Source organism: Molothrus aeneus, chromosome 16 (genome assembly GCF_037042795.1).
Source record: "Molothrus aeneus isolate 106 chromosome 16, BPBGC_Maene_1.0, whole genome shotgun sequence".
In the NCBI taxonomy this organism is placed as follows: Eukaryota; Metazoa; Chordata; class Aves; order Passeriformes; family Icteridae; genus Molothrus; species Molothrus aeneus.
In genome coordinates, this window is record NC_089661.1 from 16,247,618 (window position 1) to 16,268,159 (window position 20,542).

Sequence of the window (20,542 nt, forward strand, 5' to 3'; positions counted from 1 at the left end):
TCCCTGGCTGCTGCTGAGCCCCTGGAAATGGAACTGCCTGTAGGATGTGCTGACAGCCCTTGCTGTGCTGGGAGCTGCCTCCTGAGCTATCCCTGGCCCTTCCCTGTGCAGTTCCAGTGCTCACTTTGCTCCCGGGCCCTGGCTCCTGCAGGGGTAGGTATGGCTCACCTGTGAGAGCCCACGGTGTGCTTCCCCAGCAGGGATGCCCTGGGTAAGAGAGGTCAGGCATGCCACAGGCTGCTCCTGCTCCAGGCTGCTCTAGGCTGCGCTAGGAGGCACAGCAAGATGAATTCCCTTTTATTTTGCCAAGTGCTGTTTTACTGATTTCTGCCAACCAGCCCCAAACTGGGTTGCGGCGCCCCTCAAGTGCCACCCCTGGGGATTCTGGAGAGAACCCAGAGTCACCATTATCTGCAGGGGCATGGTGACAGTCCCTGGGATGGACGTTAAATCACTGTGTGAGGGCAAGCAGAGGGATGTCACTGGGGCTCAGGGAGGAAGCTCTGCGGTACCGTTTGCACTGACTGTGTGATCCGAGTCAGAATGAGAATCATAAATCTTGATTATTCTCTGTCTCAGCTGATTTGAACCAAATGCCTTGGACAGGGATATAGTTCACATCTCGCTGAAAACTGCAAAAAAACTGATTAAATGTACAAACTGATATCAATAGCACTCTATCTCTGTTAATGCCCAAACTGTCAGAGTTTGGGGAGAGGATCCTGTGTGGGCGGGCTCTGTCCCAGCCCAGATCAGCTTCCTGAGGGGTTTCAGGGCAGCTTTCTCCCCACTGTTACTTATTTTGGTACTTCGTTCCTGCAATTCTGGCTGTTATTATGATGCTGTCAATTACAGATGGCATCTCTGATTCTGATTGCACTTTGCTTACAATTAAGCATCCTATAGAAAAATGGAAATGCTGGGTCATTAACATAGTGTAATAATAAGGTAAACCATTCAATTATGGAGGAAAAACCACTTTGAATAATAAGGATATTGTATGCCTAAAAGACATTCAGATGCCAGTGTATTACCATTCTTGCATACATAATAAATGAACTTAAACCCAAAAATAATCAACAGAAGCAAATAATAAATAGCTGTGCCCTCGGCAGCAGCCTGGCTGGCATCACTCCCTCCAGGGGCAGAGGAGCAGCTCTGGGGTGGGAATGGGCAAGTCCTGGATCTGTGCAGTCCTTGGCAGTTGTTTTGGGAGATGCCTTGGCCACTGCAGGACTTGTCTGATGCTGGAACTGATGTGGTTCCCACTTGCATGGGGAGGAGGCAGAGGAGGGGCTGGGGCACTGGTGTGCACTGCTGCCTGCAGTAGCAAGGGGAGCACTGGGGCTCTGCCCAGGCATCTGCTGGGCTCCAGAGGCTGGATGCAAGCACTGGTCCTCTGTAGATTAAGCAGTGGGATATCATACTTTGGGCAGTTGAGAGGCTCATGCAGTTGGGAAGATCTCACCACTCAGTGTCTGTGGAGGGATTTGGAGCTGGCTTTGCTAGGAGAGCAAAGAGAGAGCCCATGACCTCCCCACCTGCCCCTTCAGCTGCTCTGCCTGCAGCACCGATGGCTTGCATGGATCCATCTCATTGACAGCTAAAAAGGAACAGGAAACTGCAGGTGTGAAGGTGCAGATGGTCATGCTCCTGCCACCACCTCTGACCTGCCTGGGGCTCCTGTGGCAGCCTTGATGGTGGATTTGTGTCCGGCCTCTTTGTGCTGGTCCCTCTGCCGTGCCCGGCTGCCAGCGGCGCTGGAGCTCAGCACAGGGTGTGAACGATTACTGCTGTTTTCAGCCTCTTTGGCAGTATCGCTACTCCATAACAATTCCCAGCCTTTTAGCTGTTGATGGCTTACCTATTACTCTGGCACTGCGTTAGGATAACATCCAGATACATCTGAAGAATAGAATTTATTTACTCTTTTCCCTGAAAAGCTTTTAGTATGATACAGCTGTGGTGCTTTCACTTAGGCAGCCATTATTGCCAGGGTGTTCTTCCTGGTAGAATTAAATTTTCCAGAAGATGAAAAAGGACTCCGCAGGATATGCAGCTCCAAACCACTATATTTTAATATTTTATTTCCCTGGTCTTCTTTGGGAAGGGCCCATCCCATCTTTGGGAAACCGGAGTGATTTGGCCACCCAGTTGAGTCTGATCAGTGTTGGATGTCAGCTGCACGGTGTGCACAGAGCTCTCCCCATGAGCTGTGGCTTTCCCACATCCAACTGGCTGTTCCAGGTACTGCAGCCTGCAATGCAAACAGCATGTGTTATTGACAGATAACAGATCCGAAACTTCCACGGCACCACTCAGCAGCCGTCAGAGCCGGCTGGGCGGGAGCAGCCTCGGGCGGGAGCAGCCCCGGGCGGGAGCAAGGCCCGGGCGGGAGCAAGGCCCGGGCGGGAGCAGCCCCGGGCGGGAGCAGGCCCGGGCGGGAGCAGGCCCGGGCGGGAGCAAGGCCCGGGCGGGAGCAGCCCGGGGCGGGAGCAGGCCCGGGCGGGAGCAGGCCCGGGCGGGAGCAAGGCCCGGGCGGGAGCAGGCCCGGGCGGGAGCAAGGCCCGGGCGGAGCAGCCCTGGGCGGGAGCAGGCCCGGGCGGGAGCAGGCAGCAGGCCCGGGCGGGAGCAGGCCCGGGCGGGAGCAGGCCCGGGCGGGAGCAAGGCCCGGGCGGGAGCAAGGTCCGGGCGGAGCAGCCCTGGGCGGGAGCAGGCCCGGGCGGGAGCAGGCCCGGGCGGGAGCAAGGCCCGGGCGGGAGCAAGGCCCGGGCGGGAGCAGGCCCGGGCGGGAGCAAGGCCCGGGAGCAGCCCTGGGCGGGAGCAAGGCCCGGGCGGGAGTGCTCCTGCACGGGTGTCCCTGTGGGCTCCTGGTGCTCTGCTTGGGGCCGGTGCTGGGGGCTTGACCTGCTGCATGTTGGTATTGATCGCCCAGACTGGAATCCCAAGGGGGTGGGAAGGGAGTGTGTGTGATGGCTGCGGCCAGCAAGGTGCACTGGGTTGCATGTTTCAGAGATGTTTCTGTCCTGCAGAGATTGAGTGTGCATCAGCATTTCATGTAGCTCTGCCCCATACCTGAGCACTGGCATGGGGCAAGAAAAACCAGTGGAAAGTGAGTGAACTGGCACCGAGAGGACTTGAACTCCTGTGCTGAAGGGAAATCTGGACTGGGAGCAGACTAGTTGGACTTGAACATCCTCAGTAAGAGGAGGCAGGCCCCACCCCTGCCTGCCCGTGAGTCCTGTGCTATAACTGTGACTAATACAGTAACTAAATCCAGCAGACAACACGGAGATTCCCAGTGAATAGGATCATGGCCTTCTGTAGGGAATGATAGTGAGACTTCATCAAAATAATTTTGACAGCAGAGGGGCTAGAAATATGCATTTCCAACCTTTCTCACAACCTGTTCCATACATGCTGACCAACAATAAATCTTGCACTAAAATTGGAGAGATTGGGCCAAATTTATCCCTGGTCAAACAATGTCAGGCACTTCCCCATCAGGAACCCCACGGCACTAACCTGAGCCTATCCAATTTGTGTGAGAGCTGTGCAGGCAAGGGATTTGGGCACAAGGCAGCAGCCATGTCCCAGAGGAGATCCACTTGAGGGAAGAACAGAAGAAAGCAAGATTTAGCATTAGGATCATAATTTCAGATTACATTGTGCAAGTATCAACAGTCTATACTCATGAGAGCCTTGGGGAACACAATGCTGCAGCAGCTCTCCCAGCTAGCCTGATCAGTGAGGGCTGGTTTTAATTGCAGCTGAATGGATCTAACCTTGTGATGTCAGTTCACAAAGCATTGCCAGATTAATATAGGTTCCATAGTTGCTTCTGCTAAAGGACTTTAATGGATCAGCTTAGTACTCTGCTCCATGATTATAGCATTCCTACCCACCTATCATGCCTGAGCCAGATGGTCCCAGTGAAATCAAAGCATATTTATATTTTTGTCTGCTATTCAGCCACCTGCCCACTGATTTTGTTGCATAGTGGTAGGAGGAGAGGAGACTTCCTGGGTGCAGTTTGCTCCCCCAGCCCTTTCCCAACCCCGGTATCTGCCCCACCTTCTAAAAGACCCCAGAGGAGCCACAGGCTCTCCTCTCAGGTTGCCAAGGAGGCTTGCCCGGCCCTCTGGAGGGCAGCCACCCTCCTGGGCAGCAGCGTGGCTCCGACTCCTGGCACGGAGACAGCTGTTCCCAGGGCGCTGGGGGATGTTTCCAGTTCCATTGGTGATGAGAGCCATTAAGAAGGTACAAGTACTAAAGAGATCTTGAGCGATGCCTATAAAACCTTTGAATCCTTGACAGAATCAATAGCAGGTCTCAGGAGTAACTTATCCAGGCCAACTTAAGCACATGCCAATGAGCCGTTAAAGATTTTGCATTTCGTGGAGACACAGAAGCCCTTTCATTGGGATTGTTGGACTCTAGACTAGGCGATATTGTGAAAAATCACGTTAGCAATGGGCTGTGCTCCGAAGGCACTTTCCTCAGTGTCTGGCGGTGCGGCTGCAGGGGTGCCCCTGAGTGCAGCCTCCCTGCGGGTACCGCTGCGGAGCCGAGCCCTGGCGGATTGGGCAGCACCGACCCCTCCGCACGGGACAGCCGGCAGGGGACAGGGAGCGAGGGAGGGAGCCGGGCAGCTGTGCCCGTGGGATGGAGGCCCTGGGGGTGGCGGCTGGGATGCGACGGGAGCAGCGGGCACGCAGCCCCTGGAGGTGGATGCCCCCGGTGCCGGTTCCGAGATGCCCCAGCAGGCAGGAGCAGCGGGTGGATGCCCCCGGTGCCGGTCCCGAGATGCCCCAGCAGGCAGGAGCAGCGGGTGGATGGCCCCGGTGCCGGTCCCGAGCCGCCCCAGCAGGCAGGAGCAGCGGGTGGATGCCCCCGGTGCCGGTTCCGAGATGCCCCAGCAGGCAGGAGCAGCGGGCACGCAGCCCCTGGAGCTGGATGCCCCCGGTGCCGGTTCCGAGATGCCCCAGCAGGCAGGAGCAGCGGGCACGCAGCCCCTGGAGGTGGATGCCCCCGGTGCCCCAGCCCCGCCGGACGCTGCCCCCTGCGCGCTTGCCGCCTCCCGGATACCTTTGCTATTGACACGGATTCCAATTTGGCATCTCGGTTGCCATGGCAACCCCAAGCTGCCATTCTCTGATCAGCTCAGCTCTCAGCTAGTCAACACGCGTTAGCACCTGCGTTGGTATGGCAACCCGGGTCCGCGCTCCATCCGGCCGTGCTGCGGACGGACGGACGGACGGACGGACGGACGGACGGACGGCTCCAGGCAGCCCTGGAGGCACTGGCAGAAGGGCTGGCCCTGCTGAGGGACGCTGGGACGCTCCCAAGCCCCAGCTGCTTCTCGTTCCCTGGCTGCATTGGGGTCCGGGGCTCCCACATCCTGCAGGGCTGGGGGACACTGGGGAGAAACTCAGCAGGGACACGGCGGGCACAGAGCAAGGACCCGTCCTTGCAACCCCAAGCTGCCCCTCACAAGAGTGCTCTGCATGGACAGCGAATGGCTTTGGAAACTCTGGGAAGAGGGAAAGCTCCTTGTTTTGGAGAGGGAAACCAATGGTACCGGCAGCCATTTGGAGTTACAAGCCCTGCAAAAGCAGAATGCAAGTCACAGAGAGGGGTGGATCACCCCCTTCTCCCAGCCACCAGATTCCTAACCATTAAACTCTTCCAGTGAGTCTCCTGGGGATAGTTCCTTTGGCCCCCAGTCTGAACTGGCACCCGCTTTTCTGAAAGGGCTTTATAATTTGTGTTTAGTGTTTTTTAACAGACGTATGTGAGCTGTTTGAATTAGAGCAATGTGAATCTATTAGGCAGTGACAGATGCAAGTTTTTTGTCTCTTATTAGAAGGGATTGGCTTCTGAGGTTTAGTGATGTGCAAAGGATTGGACTTTGGAGAGATTAAAATTATTTTCAGCGTTAAGCACAATATTTCTGAGCTAATGCACTCACTCTTGAATATAGATTCACAGACTGAAAAGATTATAAAACATTAAACCTATGTAAATTCAGCTGTAAATTTATGTTTGAACAAATTCAACAAGAGATTTGACTCGGGGGCTTATAGCAAATGGGTTCTGCTTTTAATGCTTACTGCGGGCTCAGTTGCAATGCCGCTCTCCCCTTGAAAGTCCCACGCCTGCTGAATTACTGGCAGGTCACAGCTGAAAGGTCGAGCAATTATACTGGAATGTGTTAATAATAAAAAGAAAAAGGATTCATGTTTGTCTTTTCAGAAGACAAAAGCAGCTGTTTGCTCCACCCCAAGGAGCAGCAGAGAAGAGCTCGGTGGGCAGGTGACACTTGCAGCACCTGGCCATTTCCTCTTTCCACGGCAGCTGTGCAAATCCTTGTCCTCCTCTGTGATTCCCCAAGCCCTGGGAGCTGCTATGAAGTTTTTTCTCTTTTTGAGAACATGAAAATACAGTTAACAAAGACTCTTTTTGAGTGGGATTGCAGGAAACCTGCAACATGGTGAACAAGCTGCCTACACAGAGATAAATGACAGCTGTGACTGAAGGAATAAACAAGATAATCTGGATTTAAATAAACCACAAGGGGATTTTGGCAACATGCAAATTCGCAAATTTATAAAATGTATCCTTTGAAAATAAAGAGCTTGTTTGAAACCAGCAGTTAAGAGCAATTACGAGAGCACATTTTCCCAATGAGGGTCCCTGCTCCAAGCCAGGGCGGGTGGGAGCCAGCTGTCCTGCTGGAGGCTCCCCGTGCTCAGAGCAGAAACCTGGAGTGAGAGCAGCAGCCCTGTGCAGCTCCGGGGGCACAGAGCTGCCCCTCCTCAGCCTCTGAGGAGCACTGGGGAATGAACAGGAAAGGAGAGAAATATGCAAAGCCCAAGCAAGTGCTCAGTAATATATATTGGATCATCTGCTTGGAGGACGAGGTAGTTCCTGGGTCCAAGGCCAGCATGGCAGCCTAGCTGTGGCATTGCACAGTGTAGTGATGCTGCACCACAGCTCAAGGGCACAATGCCCGTCCCGTAAGGGAGCAGAGGGTTTGTTCATGCCTGTGTCAGCAGAGCTCCTGCCAGTGGATTGTTGCCACTGCTCCCCTTTTTCAGGTGAGCAGTGATGAAGAGAGAAGAGGCGCAGGTGGGGAGACACCAGTGGCAGAGCCATGAGTAGACATGTCCCACTCTAACACCTCCTGCAGTGCCCTGTGCAGGCATGTCAGGCGCAGTCACTGCCTGGCCGTGCATCTTCAGCAGCCAGGCTGGCCTCGAAAGGGACACAAACACTGCAGGGAAAGCCAACGTGTGTTCAGAGGGAGCAAAGCCCTGGCCCCACGCTGCAAACTGCTCTGCACCAGCCGCTGCAGGGGAGCTCTGTGTGCTGCTCTGCCTGCACACACAGAGCTGGTTAGAATTCCGTCGGCACACACGCAATTAGGGCAGAGCACATGGCAGCAGCTCTGTGAAGGTTAACTGCTCTGAGGAGCATTCCTGCCGTGCCAGAGGCTCGGCTGCTCCAGCTTTAACACCCCTGTTATTCCCAGCAGCAGGAGCTGGCCGTGCAGTGTGCTGCTCTCTGTTTGGCAGCAGTTATTGCCTGCCACCGGCTGCACGCAGGGCACCCGACCCTAGGGCTGCAGGCTAAGCCTCCTTCACCTGCACAGGGCAGCTCAGCTCCTGCCCCAGCAGGGCAGCACGTGGGGGGATTCTGAAACACAGCAGAGTATGGGGTAAAGCTTTTCTGGATGCATGTCCCAGAGCCACAGTCATTCCGGGCTCTGCATGGCCAGGGTGTCCTGAGGACAAACTGTGGCTTCCAGCTTTATGCTTAAAACTGTGCAGCAAATGCTGAGTCTGCTTCTCCTCCTCTTTTCCTTGATCACTGCTTCCCTGTTTTCTCTCCTCAGGGCCAGCCCATCCATCTATTTGTCTTTATTGTGCACAGAGTTAAACACAGTCCTTAAATGTGGCAACACTTCCAGATTATTAGCTCTGCAATTTCTTGGCTCTTGTTTATTATGGTAACATCATCTGAAGGGGCAGTTGTAATTAACATGTTTGTTCATGCTTTTTTTATAAACCCCCAGTGTGTTTGCTTTCTACAAACCAAAGCAAAAGCCCTGGGGCATGTGGTGCTGCTGTGGGGAGCAGACACCGTGGTGGCTGCTGTCCTTGCTGCAGGCGGGTCGCTCCCCATCCTCCCCTGCCAGCTGATAGCCATGGGCTGCGGGAGTGGGCACAGCGCAGCGCTGCTGGTGGCAGCACCTCCCACTTCCCCACCCCCTGTAGGACAGCAGTGGGCACCCAAGGGCTCCACCCTGATCATCTGTGGGTCTTGCTGTGATGTGCATAACCATAAAAGCTGCTTCCTTCCCACAGGGCTGTTAAATTCAGGTACTGGATTCCCCAGGGAAGCTGGTCTGTAATTCTGCAGCGTCTGCAGTCCCCAGGTGCTCCTATCCCTCTTAATTTTTTTCTTAATTTTTTTTTCTTAAAGGAATAAATACCTCAAGATACATCATTCTGACTAATCCTTGCTCCCTTCGTGCCACTGCTACTCAAGTGGCTGATGCAAGGCAAGCATGAAGCACCAGAGTGCTCTGGACAGGAGACAGGCTGGCAGGCACCTTGCCATTGGGAAGGCAGCTCCAGCAGGACCTGATGCCACGGGGATGGCTTTCCCTATAGAGCCTGGCCAGCAGCATGCTGGCCCAGAGACAAGGAGCCCTGCAGGCTGCATTGCTGGTTCTCAGACAGGACTGTTCAGCAGGAAAGGTTCTGCAACGGGACAGGGGCAGCCGAGGAACGCCAGCCTCTTCACCCAAAATGCTGAGGACACTGGCAGCCCTGTGGCAGCAGCAAACCCACCCTCACTCTTGCCTTGGCAGGAGACTCCTCACCACCCCTGTTCTCAGCAGAACAAGCCTGGTGGGCTGGACGGCACCAGCAGTGAATACACAGATTACAGAGGCGTTAAAGCCAGATGATGCCTTTAGCAGTCAAATACGAGGTGACACTGACAGGCACATCTAGAGGGCTGTGCCTATCCTCTGCTTCTGCTCCAGGCTTCAGCTGTGTTATTCCTAAATGGGTCTTCCTGGGGCCCAGCAGTTTGACGTCAGCATTACTGTGGCTGTCGCTGCCCAAGGTGCTCTCACAGAGCCATTTCAAGCCTATCCACGTTATTTCCTCACCATATGTTTGTACTAAAAATAGTTGCAGTACAAAGGGATAATCCTGCAAGGCCATGGGCATCGCCATCCTCCGTTCTGACACGGGAGATCTGCCCAGTGCCCTGGGTGCTTCCCCGGGGCAGTGACCCCGTTCCTGTCCTTGGCACTGAGGCAGGGCTGGCGCTGCCCACGGCCGGGGCCACGGTGAGGCTGGGTGTGGGCAGCGGGCAGTGGCACAGCCTCCAGCCCCCGCGCCATCTGGTAGCACAACAGGTGTGAATGAGGCTGTGACACTCCTGCAGGGGACATCTTGTGGGTCCCTTGCAGTTCAGCTTATTCTGTGATTCTGTGATCACTTAAAAGCCTCTGGCTGGCTATGATAATCCTTAACTGGTGGGACTGGGACAAGAATTTACCTCTTAATTTTCTTAGACATAACTGCTATCTCGCTGCAGTTTCATTTTACAATATGGTAATATGCTATCCAGGAAAATCTTGCTACATGCTAATTTATCCAGTAGGCAAATTCCTTTTGGCTAATAAAAGTGCTTGCACAGGAAGCTCAAAACCCAGCTGCAATTAATTATTGACAGAGCATGTGAATTAGAGATAAAAGAAAAGTCATTCTTTCTCACACACAAGATAGTAAATAAATTTAATTATTGTACTAGAAGCAAGGGATCTTATTCTGTATTAAGTTTTATTAGCTGAGACATTTAAAAGCACATCATCATAACAAAAAGGTCCTGTGTAATCCGAACTGCGGCGCTCCGTACACGGCTCTGGAGTGAATAGGCTTAATTGAGCAAATGGGAGCAGATGGCTTCTGAGCAGGCAGGTATTGTGCAGGTTTAGTGTCAATTAGCTTTGGTCTACACACGCCTATGGCAAATTGTCTGCATAATGTGTCAACCAAGGCTGATGTTACATTTTGGGTGCCCACCATTGCCGGGGCTGAGAAGAAACAAAGACAGAAGGACTCGGGTCTGGGGGTCACACAGGAGTGACAGCATCTCTCCTCCTGCATGTCCCATCACACCTGCACCAGGTGCCCACCCCTGCTTGGCCCCTCGCTAACCCCTCCTCTGCTTTTGCACAGGAACGTGATGCCCAAGACGCTGGAGGGCCAGATCACCATGGAGAAGACCCCCAGCTACTTTGTGACCAACGAGGCCCCGCGGCGCATCCACTCCATGGCCAAGGACACGAAGCTGATCGTGGTGGTGCGCAACCCCGTCACCCGCGCCATCTCGGACTACACGCAGACCCTCTCCAAAAAGCCAGAGATCCCCACCTTTGAGGTGCTGGCCTTCAAGAACAGGACCCTGGGGCTGATTGATGCCTCCTGGAGTGCTATCCGCATTGGGATTTATGCCCTGCACTTGGAAAACTGGCTCCAGTATTTTCCCCTCTCCCAGATCCTGTTTGTCAGTGGTGAGAGACTCATCACTGACCCAGCTGGGGAAATGGCCAAGGTCCAGGACTTCTTAGGCCTCAAGAGGATTGTGACAGAGAAGCATTTTTATTTTAATAAAACGAAGGGATTTCCCTGTCTAAAGAAGCCAGAGGACAGCAGTGCTCCCCGGTGTTTGGGCAAGTCCAAGGGTCGAACTCACCCCAAAATAGACCCAGATGTCATCCACAGACTGCGGAAGTTTTACAAACCCTTCAATGTCATGTTTTACCAAATGACAGGCCAAGATTTCCAGTGGGAGCAGGAAGAAAGTGATAAGTAGAACCACAAAATCAGAAAAAAAATTTTTGTTTTTGGGATGTAAATCATCATTTGAGACCCAAAACTCTCTTGGGGCCAGAGGCTCATCCCTGTGTGTAACAGGCTCTTGTGTTGCCAGGGCTGCAGCAGAAGTCGCCCCACGTGTGCAGTTGGAACTGTTGTGTCACCTCGGGCTGCGCTGGGGCTCTGCCCACCGCAGCACTGGGGCAGGGGCAGGTGGGAGGAGGAGGCAGGGGGAGCACGGCTCCTCAGGGTGAGGGGGCACTTTGTGTCAACGTTTCGCTGCTGGTGTCCCCCTTGCAGCCAGGCAGGCAGGTCCAGACCTCCTGCCACAGCAAGCTGGCAAGAGGGTGGCTCCCAAAACCCAGCACTGGGACAAACCCATAGATTTGAGTTCTCCTGCCCTGCACTTTAGTTTTGCCCAAACAGCAGCATCAGATCTGGTAAATTCAGGCCTTGTGCACTCACATGCACACTGGTCTTCATGTGTGGAAGGAATAAAGCCAGTTATGCTGCAAAGGAACTATGTACAGGAACTTCATTTGCACCAAACATTTCAATTACTTCTTGCACTAAAACTAGAATTTACCAAGTGCCACAGACACCTGGTCTCAATTCTCCTCTGACTGATGGGTGCACCTCCCCTGTTGGAAGAGAGTTGTTCCTTCTTTGCTGAGATGCTCAGTGAGATCAGAACTGGGATCCCCCCAGGTCTCCACCCTCCTGGAAGCTGAAAGAACACTCCAGGCTCCCCAGGAGGGAGCCAGGCTCCCACTGCCCAGCCAGGCTGCCAAGGCACAGTGTGGTGCACTGTGTGCTGCCCATGCAGCACGTCCAATGCCCTGCTCCCTGCTCCATGGTTTGGAGCCAGTGCTGCCAGTGGGGACTCAGGGGAGGAGGCCTGGGACAGCCCTGGCACGGGGTCTGACAGTCAGGACCCCTGGCACTGCCATTTGTTTGCACCTTGAAAATGCAATCCCTGCTGCTTGCTGCGGACAGCTGGGGTCGCAGAACAGGGAAACAGCCTTCATCTTACTTCAGAATTACAAAAGAGCAATCAATTCCCAGGGCAAGCATTGCTCAGCACACAAGATGTGCTTTCCAGTGGAAATGACCAAGTCACCCAAATTTGCAAATCCTGGTAGAAATTATAGACTAAACCTATATCCCTACTCGATCCCCCAGTGTCATGAGAGCTGTTTGCTGGGCCCAGCAGAGAAGAGCAGAGCTTTCACACAACTGCACAGTTCCACCTCCACTGCTGCGGGAAACCAGGCAGAGGGGGAGCAGAGGTGAAAGCAGAGCTGCTGAAATGGTCCCTCACATGGTGATTTCTCAGGGCACTCAGACACTGCTGGCAGCTCTCTTTGCTCTGATGAGGGCTAAGGCTGCCTCCAGCTTGGGGTGCAGCCACATGAGAGCCCCCTCACATTGGGCAGGTCTGCAGCAGAGGCGCAGGAAGGGGTTGCTGCGGGAGGACCAGGACTCAGTTCTGGTACAGCTCCCTACAGTTCCAGCTAAGCAGGTGAAATCACTGTTGCATTCACTGGGTGAGAAGCTGACCCTGCTCAGGGTTCCAGGGCCTGTCGTGTGGCTCACTATGCCATGAAATGGTGCCGGTGCCTTGGACTGCATGAGAAGAGCTGAAGCCATTTGGACCATTTACTAAGTGGCCTGTGCTGGAGGGACACTGCAAGGTCCCTGCTGACACCATGTCAGTTCCCATCAGCCTGGTCAGATGTAAAAACAGCTCCTGACATAGCACAGTTTTCACTAACCCACAAACTCCCAAATTACTACAGGAAAATTTGAAGTATATAATAAGAATAATCTTATGATGTTTCACACATTATTGAAATATCAGAACAGATCCTACATAAAACCTGTTGTTGCAGGATTTGGTGCAAGATGCTGAATGGAGGACAAGGGGCTCCAGGCCCAGTGTCCCCCTCAGCAGAGGATGTCTGGGAATCTCTGCCTGTCACTGCACCCCCGGTGTGGAGCAGGGTTGGGCTGGGTGCTGGGACTGGCTCTGGCTGCCTGGCACAGGGGCTCAGCTCAGGGCTGGTGGCTCCAGGGCGGGCTGGGGCCACGCTGTGCCCCTCCTCACTCCTGCCCCCACACTCATTCCTGTCATTTCTGCCATATATTCAGAGGTTTATTTTTTATACCAGACACCATCTCCAGCTCGGCAGGAGCTGATGGGTGCCCACTGGGAGAGGAGACCCTCCTCCTCTGCCCTGAGTGCTCCATGGACACCAGCCACGCAGCGTGGTGGGAGAGCACACTGCAGCCCCACAGCCCTGTCCCCAGGCGCAGCTGTGGTGCTGCCAGTGCTGCAGTGCTGGGAGGGAGCAGGGGCATGCCAGCCACCCTGGGCTGGGGCATGGGGACGGAGGTGGGCTGGGGGGTGGTGTTATTTTGTTTTGCTCTTTGGGAATGCGCCCCATGTATGCCCCACTGAAGCTGGGGCTGGATGGGGGGATTATTTTCTATCTGGCCAGAGAGAGGCCTGCCAAATGAGAGTCAGGTTAATAACACTTTTTTTAAAAAAAAACCAAACTATTCAAATGTCAGCATTAGAATACCCAGGAAATTGAATTTTGTATTTAGTTTCAATTAGCAAAGCATAAATTATATTTAATTTTATACACAGACTGAGTGATTCATTGTTCTGGAAAAGCTGGTACTTTCTGGTTCAGAGACTGGAAATGGAGAGTGGGTCTGTTCTGAATCTTATTGCTGTGCTGTCACTGCCTCCCCAGTGCGTCTCTGTCCGTCAGTGTCTCTGTACCTGAACGATGTGACTGTCCTGAACTGAACCCTGGAACCCCCAGCACTAAACAATAAATCATTGTAGCAGCTGCATTCTTGGCTCCATTTCTCTTGCCCCCCCCCAGCAGCACCAACACCCAATGAGCAGGAGCCACAGCAGGACAGCACTGGCTCCTGTGTCCCCATCCCACCTGGCTCCTGTGTCCCCAGCCCACCTGGCTCCTGTGACCCCAGCCCACGTGGCTCCTGTGTCCCCAGCCCACCTGGATGCTGTGACCCAGCCCACCTGGCCGCTGTGACCCCAGCCCACCTGGCTGCCATGACCCCAGCTCACCTGGCTGCCATGACCCCAGCCCACCTGGCTCCTGTGTCCCCAGCCCACCTGGCTCCTGTGACCCCAGCCCACCTGGCTGCCATGACCCCAGCCCACCTGGCTGCTGTGACCCCAGCCCACCTGGCCACTGTGACCCCAGCCCACCTGGCCGCTGTGACCCCAGCCCACCTGGCTGCTGTGACCCCAGCCCACCTGGCTGCCATGACCCCAGCCCACCTGGCTGCTGTGACCCCAGCTCACCTGGCTGCTGTGACCCCAGCCCACCTGGCCGCTGTGACCCCAGCCCACCTGGCTGCTGTGACCCCAGCCCACCTGGCTGCCGTGACCCCAGCCCACCTGGCCGCTGTGACCCCAGCCCACCTGGCTGCTGTGACCCCAGCCCACCTGGCTGCCATGACCCCAGCCCACCTGGCCGCTGTGACCCCAGCCCACCTGGCTGCCGTGACCCCAGCTCACCTGGCTGCCATGACCCCAGCCCACCTGGCTGCTGTGACCCCAGCCCACCTGGCTCCTGTGACCCCAGCTCACCTGGCTGCCATGACCTGCCCCACAGGCCATGGCCCCCATGGCCAAAAGGGCTGGGCAAGGCACATGCTGCAGCCAGGACTAGAATGAGGACCAGGAGCAGAACCACCTGGGCCAGCCTGCAAGTCCTGGAGTGGGGGAGAGCTTTCCTCACTGACCTCTCAGTTTGGGGTGCACCTCCCAAGGTCACAAAGAACAAATCCCTGAGCAATACCTGGGAGATTTCACTTGCTGCTGATTAAGGATAAATCAGTGGCAAAAGAGAGGGATGAGGGAGGGCTGGCTGCCAGGGTAAGAAATTTGGAGGAAAATTTTTTAATCTTATTTTGTGTGCACAATTTCCTGCTTGTTTAAAAAAAGGTTATTCCACAGCATGGTCCTATTGTGTCATCTGATAAAAAACACAGAAAAACTTTTATCGACAAAATTAGGAAGTAGTGAACTATAAAATTGCTAATTATTTTCTAGTAAATTTACTTTTAAATAACTTTAGACACCAATTACAGGCACCATTAAGCACCATTAACACTGGGTATATTTACCAAACAAGGATGGAATACTTATTCAAATCAAGATCATTTTGGTGTAGATTCTGCTGTTTGGAAAGCAGCCCCCTCTCACCAGATATTTAAAAAGCCATCAGAAGATCCATTACATCTCAGGTTCCTAATCTTTGAGTGTTGGTGTGATGCAATTCGACCCTTGAAGGAAACACCTGTGAACAGGAGCCGCGTCCTGAGGAGCTGCCCCGGCAGCAGCGGTGCCGCGGCAGCAGCGGGCCCGTGTCCTCCCGTCCCCCGGGACAGCGACTGGCACTCAGCTGCTCCAGCCGCCTCCCGCGCCGCCTCCATCCCTGCTCCGAGCGGGGTTAGTGCCCTCGGCGGGCCCGCTCCCAGACCGGCGGGCCCGGTGTCGCTCCTCTGCTGCCCCGGTGCCTCCCGCTGCAGTGTGGGCCGGGATCTGCCCCGCGGAGGCAGCCTGCCCTGGGCACTGCCCGCAGCCCTGGGCAGTGCCTGCAGCCCTGGGTAGTGCCTGCAGCCCTGGGCAGTGCCTGCAGCCCTGGGCAGTGCCTGCACCCTGCTCTCTGCAGTGCCCACAGCCTGCCCTGGGCACTGCCCGCAGCCCTGGGCAGTGCCTGCAGCCCTGGGCAGTGCCTGCACCCTGCTCTCTGCAGTGCCCACAGCCTGCCCTGGGCACTGCCCGCAGCCCTGGGCAGTGCCTGCACCCTGCTCTCTGCAGTGCCCACAGCCTGCCCTGGGCACTGCCCGCAGCCCTGGGCACTGCCCGCAGCCCTGGGCAGTGCCTGCACCCTGCTCTCTGCAGTGCCCACAGCCTGCCCTGGGCACTGCCCGCAGCCCTGGGCACTGCCCACAGCCCTGGGCACTGCCCGCAGCCCTGGGCACTGCCCGCAGCCCTGGGCACTGCCCACAGCCTCAGCAGTGCCCGCAGCCCTGGGCAGTGCCTGCAGCCCTGGGCAGTGCTTGCACCCTGCTCTCTGCAGTGCCCATACCCTGCCCTGGGCACTGCCCGTAGCCCTGGGCACTGCCCGCAGCCCTGGACACTGCCCGCAGCCCTGGGCAGTGCCTGCAGCCCTGGGCAGTGCCCGCAGCCTCAGCAGTGCCTGCAGCCCTGGGCAGTGCCCGCAGCCCTGGGCAGTGCTTGCACCCTGCTCTCTGCAGTGCCCACACCCTGCCCTGGGCACTGCCCGCAGCCCTGGGCACTGCCCGCAGCCTCGGCAGTGCCCACAGCCTCGGCAGTGCCCGCAGCCCTGGGCACTGCCCTCAGCCCGTGCCCTCACTGCTGCCCGGCCAGTGCGGAGCCCTGGCCACTGCCTGGTGCCGGACACCGTGGGGATGAATGCCAGCCCCTGCCTTGTAATGGGAGGTTGCCAGGCAGCTGTCAGAGAGCTGGCTGCAAAGCTGCTACCTGCTCCCACTTTCCTGCTGTCATCTTTGACATCCTCATTATTTATTAACTGCCCGGTACCCAACAGGCTGCCACTGATGCAGAGATGCTCAGATTATGCAGGTTCGATATGCTGCCTGCCTCCAAGGTCACGTCCTCCAGGATGTCTTGCAAACCAGATTGAAGAGGTACCAGCAAAGATGCAACATGTTCTGTATTGCTGATGCCAGATTTCAAACAGAGCCCTTTGAATAAGGATGACTTACTACATAGCATCATGGAATTGTTTAGGTTGGAAAAGGTCTCCAAGACCACTTAGTCCAACCATTTCCCCGGCACTGCAGAGGCCACCACTAAGCCATATCCCCAAGTGCCACATCTACATGACTTTTAAATCCCTCCAGGGACAGTGATTTCATCACTTTGCTGGGCAGCCTGTGCCAGGGCTGGACAGCCCTTTCCGTGGAGAAATTTTTTCCTAATATCCAATCTAAACTGGGCCCGATTCCTTGGTTATCTTGTATGTACTGTGTGATGGTAGTCAAGGTGATCTGGTCCTTAAGCTTCCTCAACACCAAGGTCAGACTGACAGGCCTGTAGTTCCCTGGAGGAATTCTGTGCCCTTCAAGACTCCCAAGGAAATCTCTCAGCCAGGCTCCTCAACAGCACAGAGGAGATTCTGCTGGCCCCTCCTTACTCCCCCAAGAACCCAAATACTATCACTTTGGGTTCTCTATGCCCAAGATGGGCTCTGGGCAGATGGTGATATCAGGCCCTGCTGCTCGCTGCTGTTCCCAGTCCTGTGTGCAGCTCGGAGCATTCTCTGCATCAGCACCAGCAAACACAGGCCCAGAATGTCAGGTGAGAGATCCTCCACAGCTTTCATACGCGGGACCACGGCTTTGTCTGTACACCCGAGCCCAGGGGATGGCAGGGTTGTTTAGCTGGGCAGGTTGTGACCCTGCAGTGACCTGTTACAGCCTGGTCAGCAGGAATCACCCTGCCCCTGGCCACTGCCCCCTGGCACCGTGCTGCTGCTGGTGACCCTGCACCCTCAGTGCCGTGGCTTTGGCACCCTGTGCCGCCAGACCGCGACATCCTCGGCAGAAACAGCTGAACAATCTTTCACATCCCAGATTTCCTGGGACCCTGTGCTTGGGGTTTTTTCATTTTGTTAACCTCAGAAACTCTCCCTCTGTGAGTCATTTGCTGGGAAAAATTTATGATTAGACAATTTTTGGTGCCTTTTAAGATGCTCTTCTAACTTCTGGTACAGGAAGAAATATTTGAGGGTCACATCACAGTTACTTTGTGCCACCAACAGAGATGTTTTGAAGTATTTAGCTGCAATATAAGGAAGAATACCAAATCTCAGCACTTGCCCATAAGTACTTTGTGCAAGGACAGAAGCTGACAGATGTACCCACAGATTAACAGATTTCTGCTCTCACCTCTGCTGTCCCATTGCCCCCACAGGGCCCAGAGGGAGAGTCACTGTGTGCACAGTCTTCAAGGAAATGGGAATGGAGGGAACTGGATTTTTTGCAGCACCTCATTTGTGACTGAAGTCATTATGTGCAGAGAGATGTACGGGTAGCTGAAAGACAGAATTAATATAGTAAGTAATCCTCTCCCTTTAGCATATCTTTCTGCATGAAATAATGGTTTAATGTCTAACTTTTCTAGGCACATGCTTTTCCTCATAACAAACACTTATATGAGATGCAGCTATTTATGTTTCAAGGCAAAAAGTGTGGAGTGTAATGGACTCTACTCTGACTATCTGCCCATGAAGAAATTTCACTGTATCATGGGAAATGAAGAAAAACATTTTATTTGGAGACAATTTCTTTCTTTTTAAGCCATTCTTATCTTTCTGCCTTGTTCTGTGTTGGAAAGGATATTTGCTGGCTCTGAGCCTCCTCTCCTCATCCCCAGCAGGGATGCCCTGGCTGCTCCTGGGCACTCCTCACAGCAGGCACACGGCCTCGGGGGGTTCCTGATGCCTCCAAAGCAGGCTCTGGTCTCCAGGCTGCAGTGCCTGGCCATGGCAGCCCTGGCTGCTTGGGCCTCAGTGAGGAGCTCCCGGCTCCACTGCTCCTTTTACATCCCACAGGCTAAATCCAGAGCAGTGTGGGACAGAGATCTGGCTCATACAGGACCTGCCTCAGGGTGTTGCTCTCTGTAGTGGCCAAGGCACATCCCACAGACACCCAGACCACGAAGGAGGGTGAGGTTTTCCCTGGCAGTGATGCTGCTCAGTGCACTCATCCAGGTGATGTAGGAGATGTCTGTGTTAGGAAGGCAAACGGTACATCTGGCAATTTTCCACCCAACTGACAGAGATAAACAGGTATAAATATACCCCATTAATAGTGTAAGCATCCTTCAAAGCTTTTGTGGAGAGGCTGTGGGGCCAGCGTGTGGCAAGGGCTGGTGCTGCAGCCAGGGACCTGAGCAGCAGGGATGGCAGAGCCAGCAGGGATGGCAGAGCCACCAGGTGTGACAGAGACACCAGAGATGGCAGAGCCACCAGGGACAACAGAGACACCAGGCATGGCAGAGCCAGCAGGGATGGCAGAGCCACCAGGCCTGAAGCCCCTCACCAGCAGAGGCAGAACGAAGGCTGGCAGTGGCAAAGGGAGGCACTTCCCAGGAACAGAAGGACCTGGGGAGCCATGAGTGCACCTCGCAGCACTGCCAGGGCAGCAGCAGCACCTTGCTGGGTGCCAGCTGAGCCATGCTCCCCAGCCACTGTGGCCACTGCCAGCTCAGCCCTGGCAGGTCAACAGGTGCTCAAGTGTCCCACCAAGGGACTGACATTGATCCCTCTCCCAGGGGACCCTCTGTAGCACCCAGCAGTGATGAGCAGGTAGACCTGGCTGGGTTTCAGCCCTAGCTCAACAAGGGAAAGCTAATGGCAGGGCTTTGCTTTGATCTAAGAAAGCTACTGCAGGATAAATTGCAGTTAATGAAAAGAGTGAGGAATAGGCAGGTCATGGGGGTGACCTCACTCACCTCTTGAAGGATTTTTTTTCCAAGAGAATAAGCAGCTGAGAGCAAGTCCTTTGTCAAATTCAGCTTTTTCCAGGGAATCTTTGCATTCCCATGACATGTGAAGCTGGAGGGCTGCATGTTGTGCCTGCATCAGAAACCTCTCCCTGTCCACTGCAGTGGTAGAGCGTGAAGAACTGCTGCATTTCCTCAATGTTTCAAAGTCACCCATGAAGAAGTGTCTCACCACAGTTAATTCATGCTAATTTAATCTAATTTCTCAGCACTATGGCTGTCTGCTCCCCCTGTCCCATGTTTTGGAGGCATGGTGGGTGCTGCTGGAGCAACAAGACTCCAGAGCTGGTGGATGACATGAGCTGCTCACAGCAAATGATCTCCTTGGAGGAGGGCAGGTGATATACAGTGCTTTGCCCAAGTGCTGATGGGTTTGACTGCCCTGTGGGCTGGCCTGTTTGTCCAGCAGGTATTTACTGCCTAGCAAAGGTTTACTGCTCAGAAGTTTGCTTTGTCTTAGAACACCACTGCATCCCCTGAGACATCCGTGCCATTCTTTAGTCCTGAGCACTGCACCAGCACGGCCCTGCCTGACTTGAGACCAGGCCGCCCAGACACTCCATTAGTGACTGTGCAAAGAGGCTGCAATTGGAGCATTTTCCAGTTCACACATCCTGCCCGAGTTCACAGCAGAGGAGAGTCCTGCTGAGAGGGGCTTCACAGCTCCTGGAGAACTGCAGCTCCCAGGCTGGAGGGCAGCAAGCACTTGGCTCATCCATTTGGTCCAGGGCCATCTCTGCATCGCTGTAATATAGAAAAACAGTTTCACTAATATTGTTTTCTAGCAAGATTTGATAATAAAATCATAAGTCTGGTGTTTTCCTTCCAGATACAACAACTTATGTGGAAAAGTTGATTTGTAAGATTTCCGGTATAAGAATTACTCTCAGAAAGGGAAAAAAAAAAACAAACCCAAGGCAGTGCTCCCAGAGACATATACTAGAAATCTTCTAATGCCCCTGAGAACTGTGAGTTTTAACCCCATTCTAATATGGAAAATATCTTTCCATGTAACTCAGAGAGAATGGCTTGTGCC

The 20,542-nt window shown here is 54.5% G+C and overlaps 1 protein-coding gene across 1 annotated transcript in view; it reads left to right on the forward strand.

Moving 5' to 3' along the window:
• Positions 1 to 13,766, forward strand: part of HS3ST4 (heparan sulfate-glucosamine 3-sulfotransferase 4) — a 55,840-nt gene extending 42,074 nt beyond the window's left edge. Inside the window, exon 2 of the mRNA XM_066561014.1 lies at positions 10,263 to 13,766. Coding sequence (XP_066417111.1) covers positions 10,263 to 10,899 — 637 coding nt within the window. The 3' untranslated portion in view covers positions 10,900 to 13,766. The remainder of the gene's footprint in view (positions 1 to 10,262) is intronic.
• Positions 13,767 to 20,542: the final 6,776 nt, after the last annotated feature.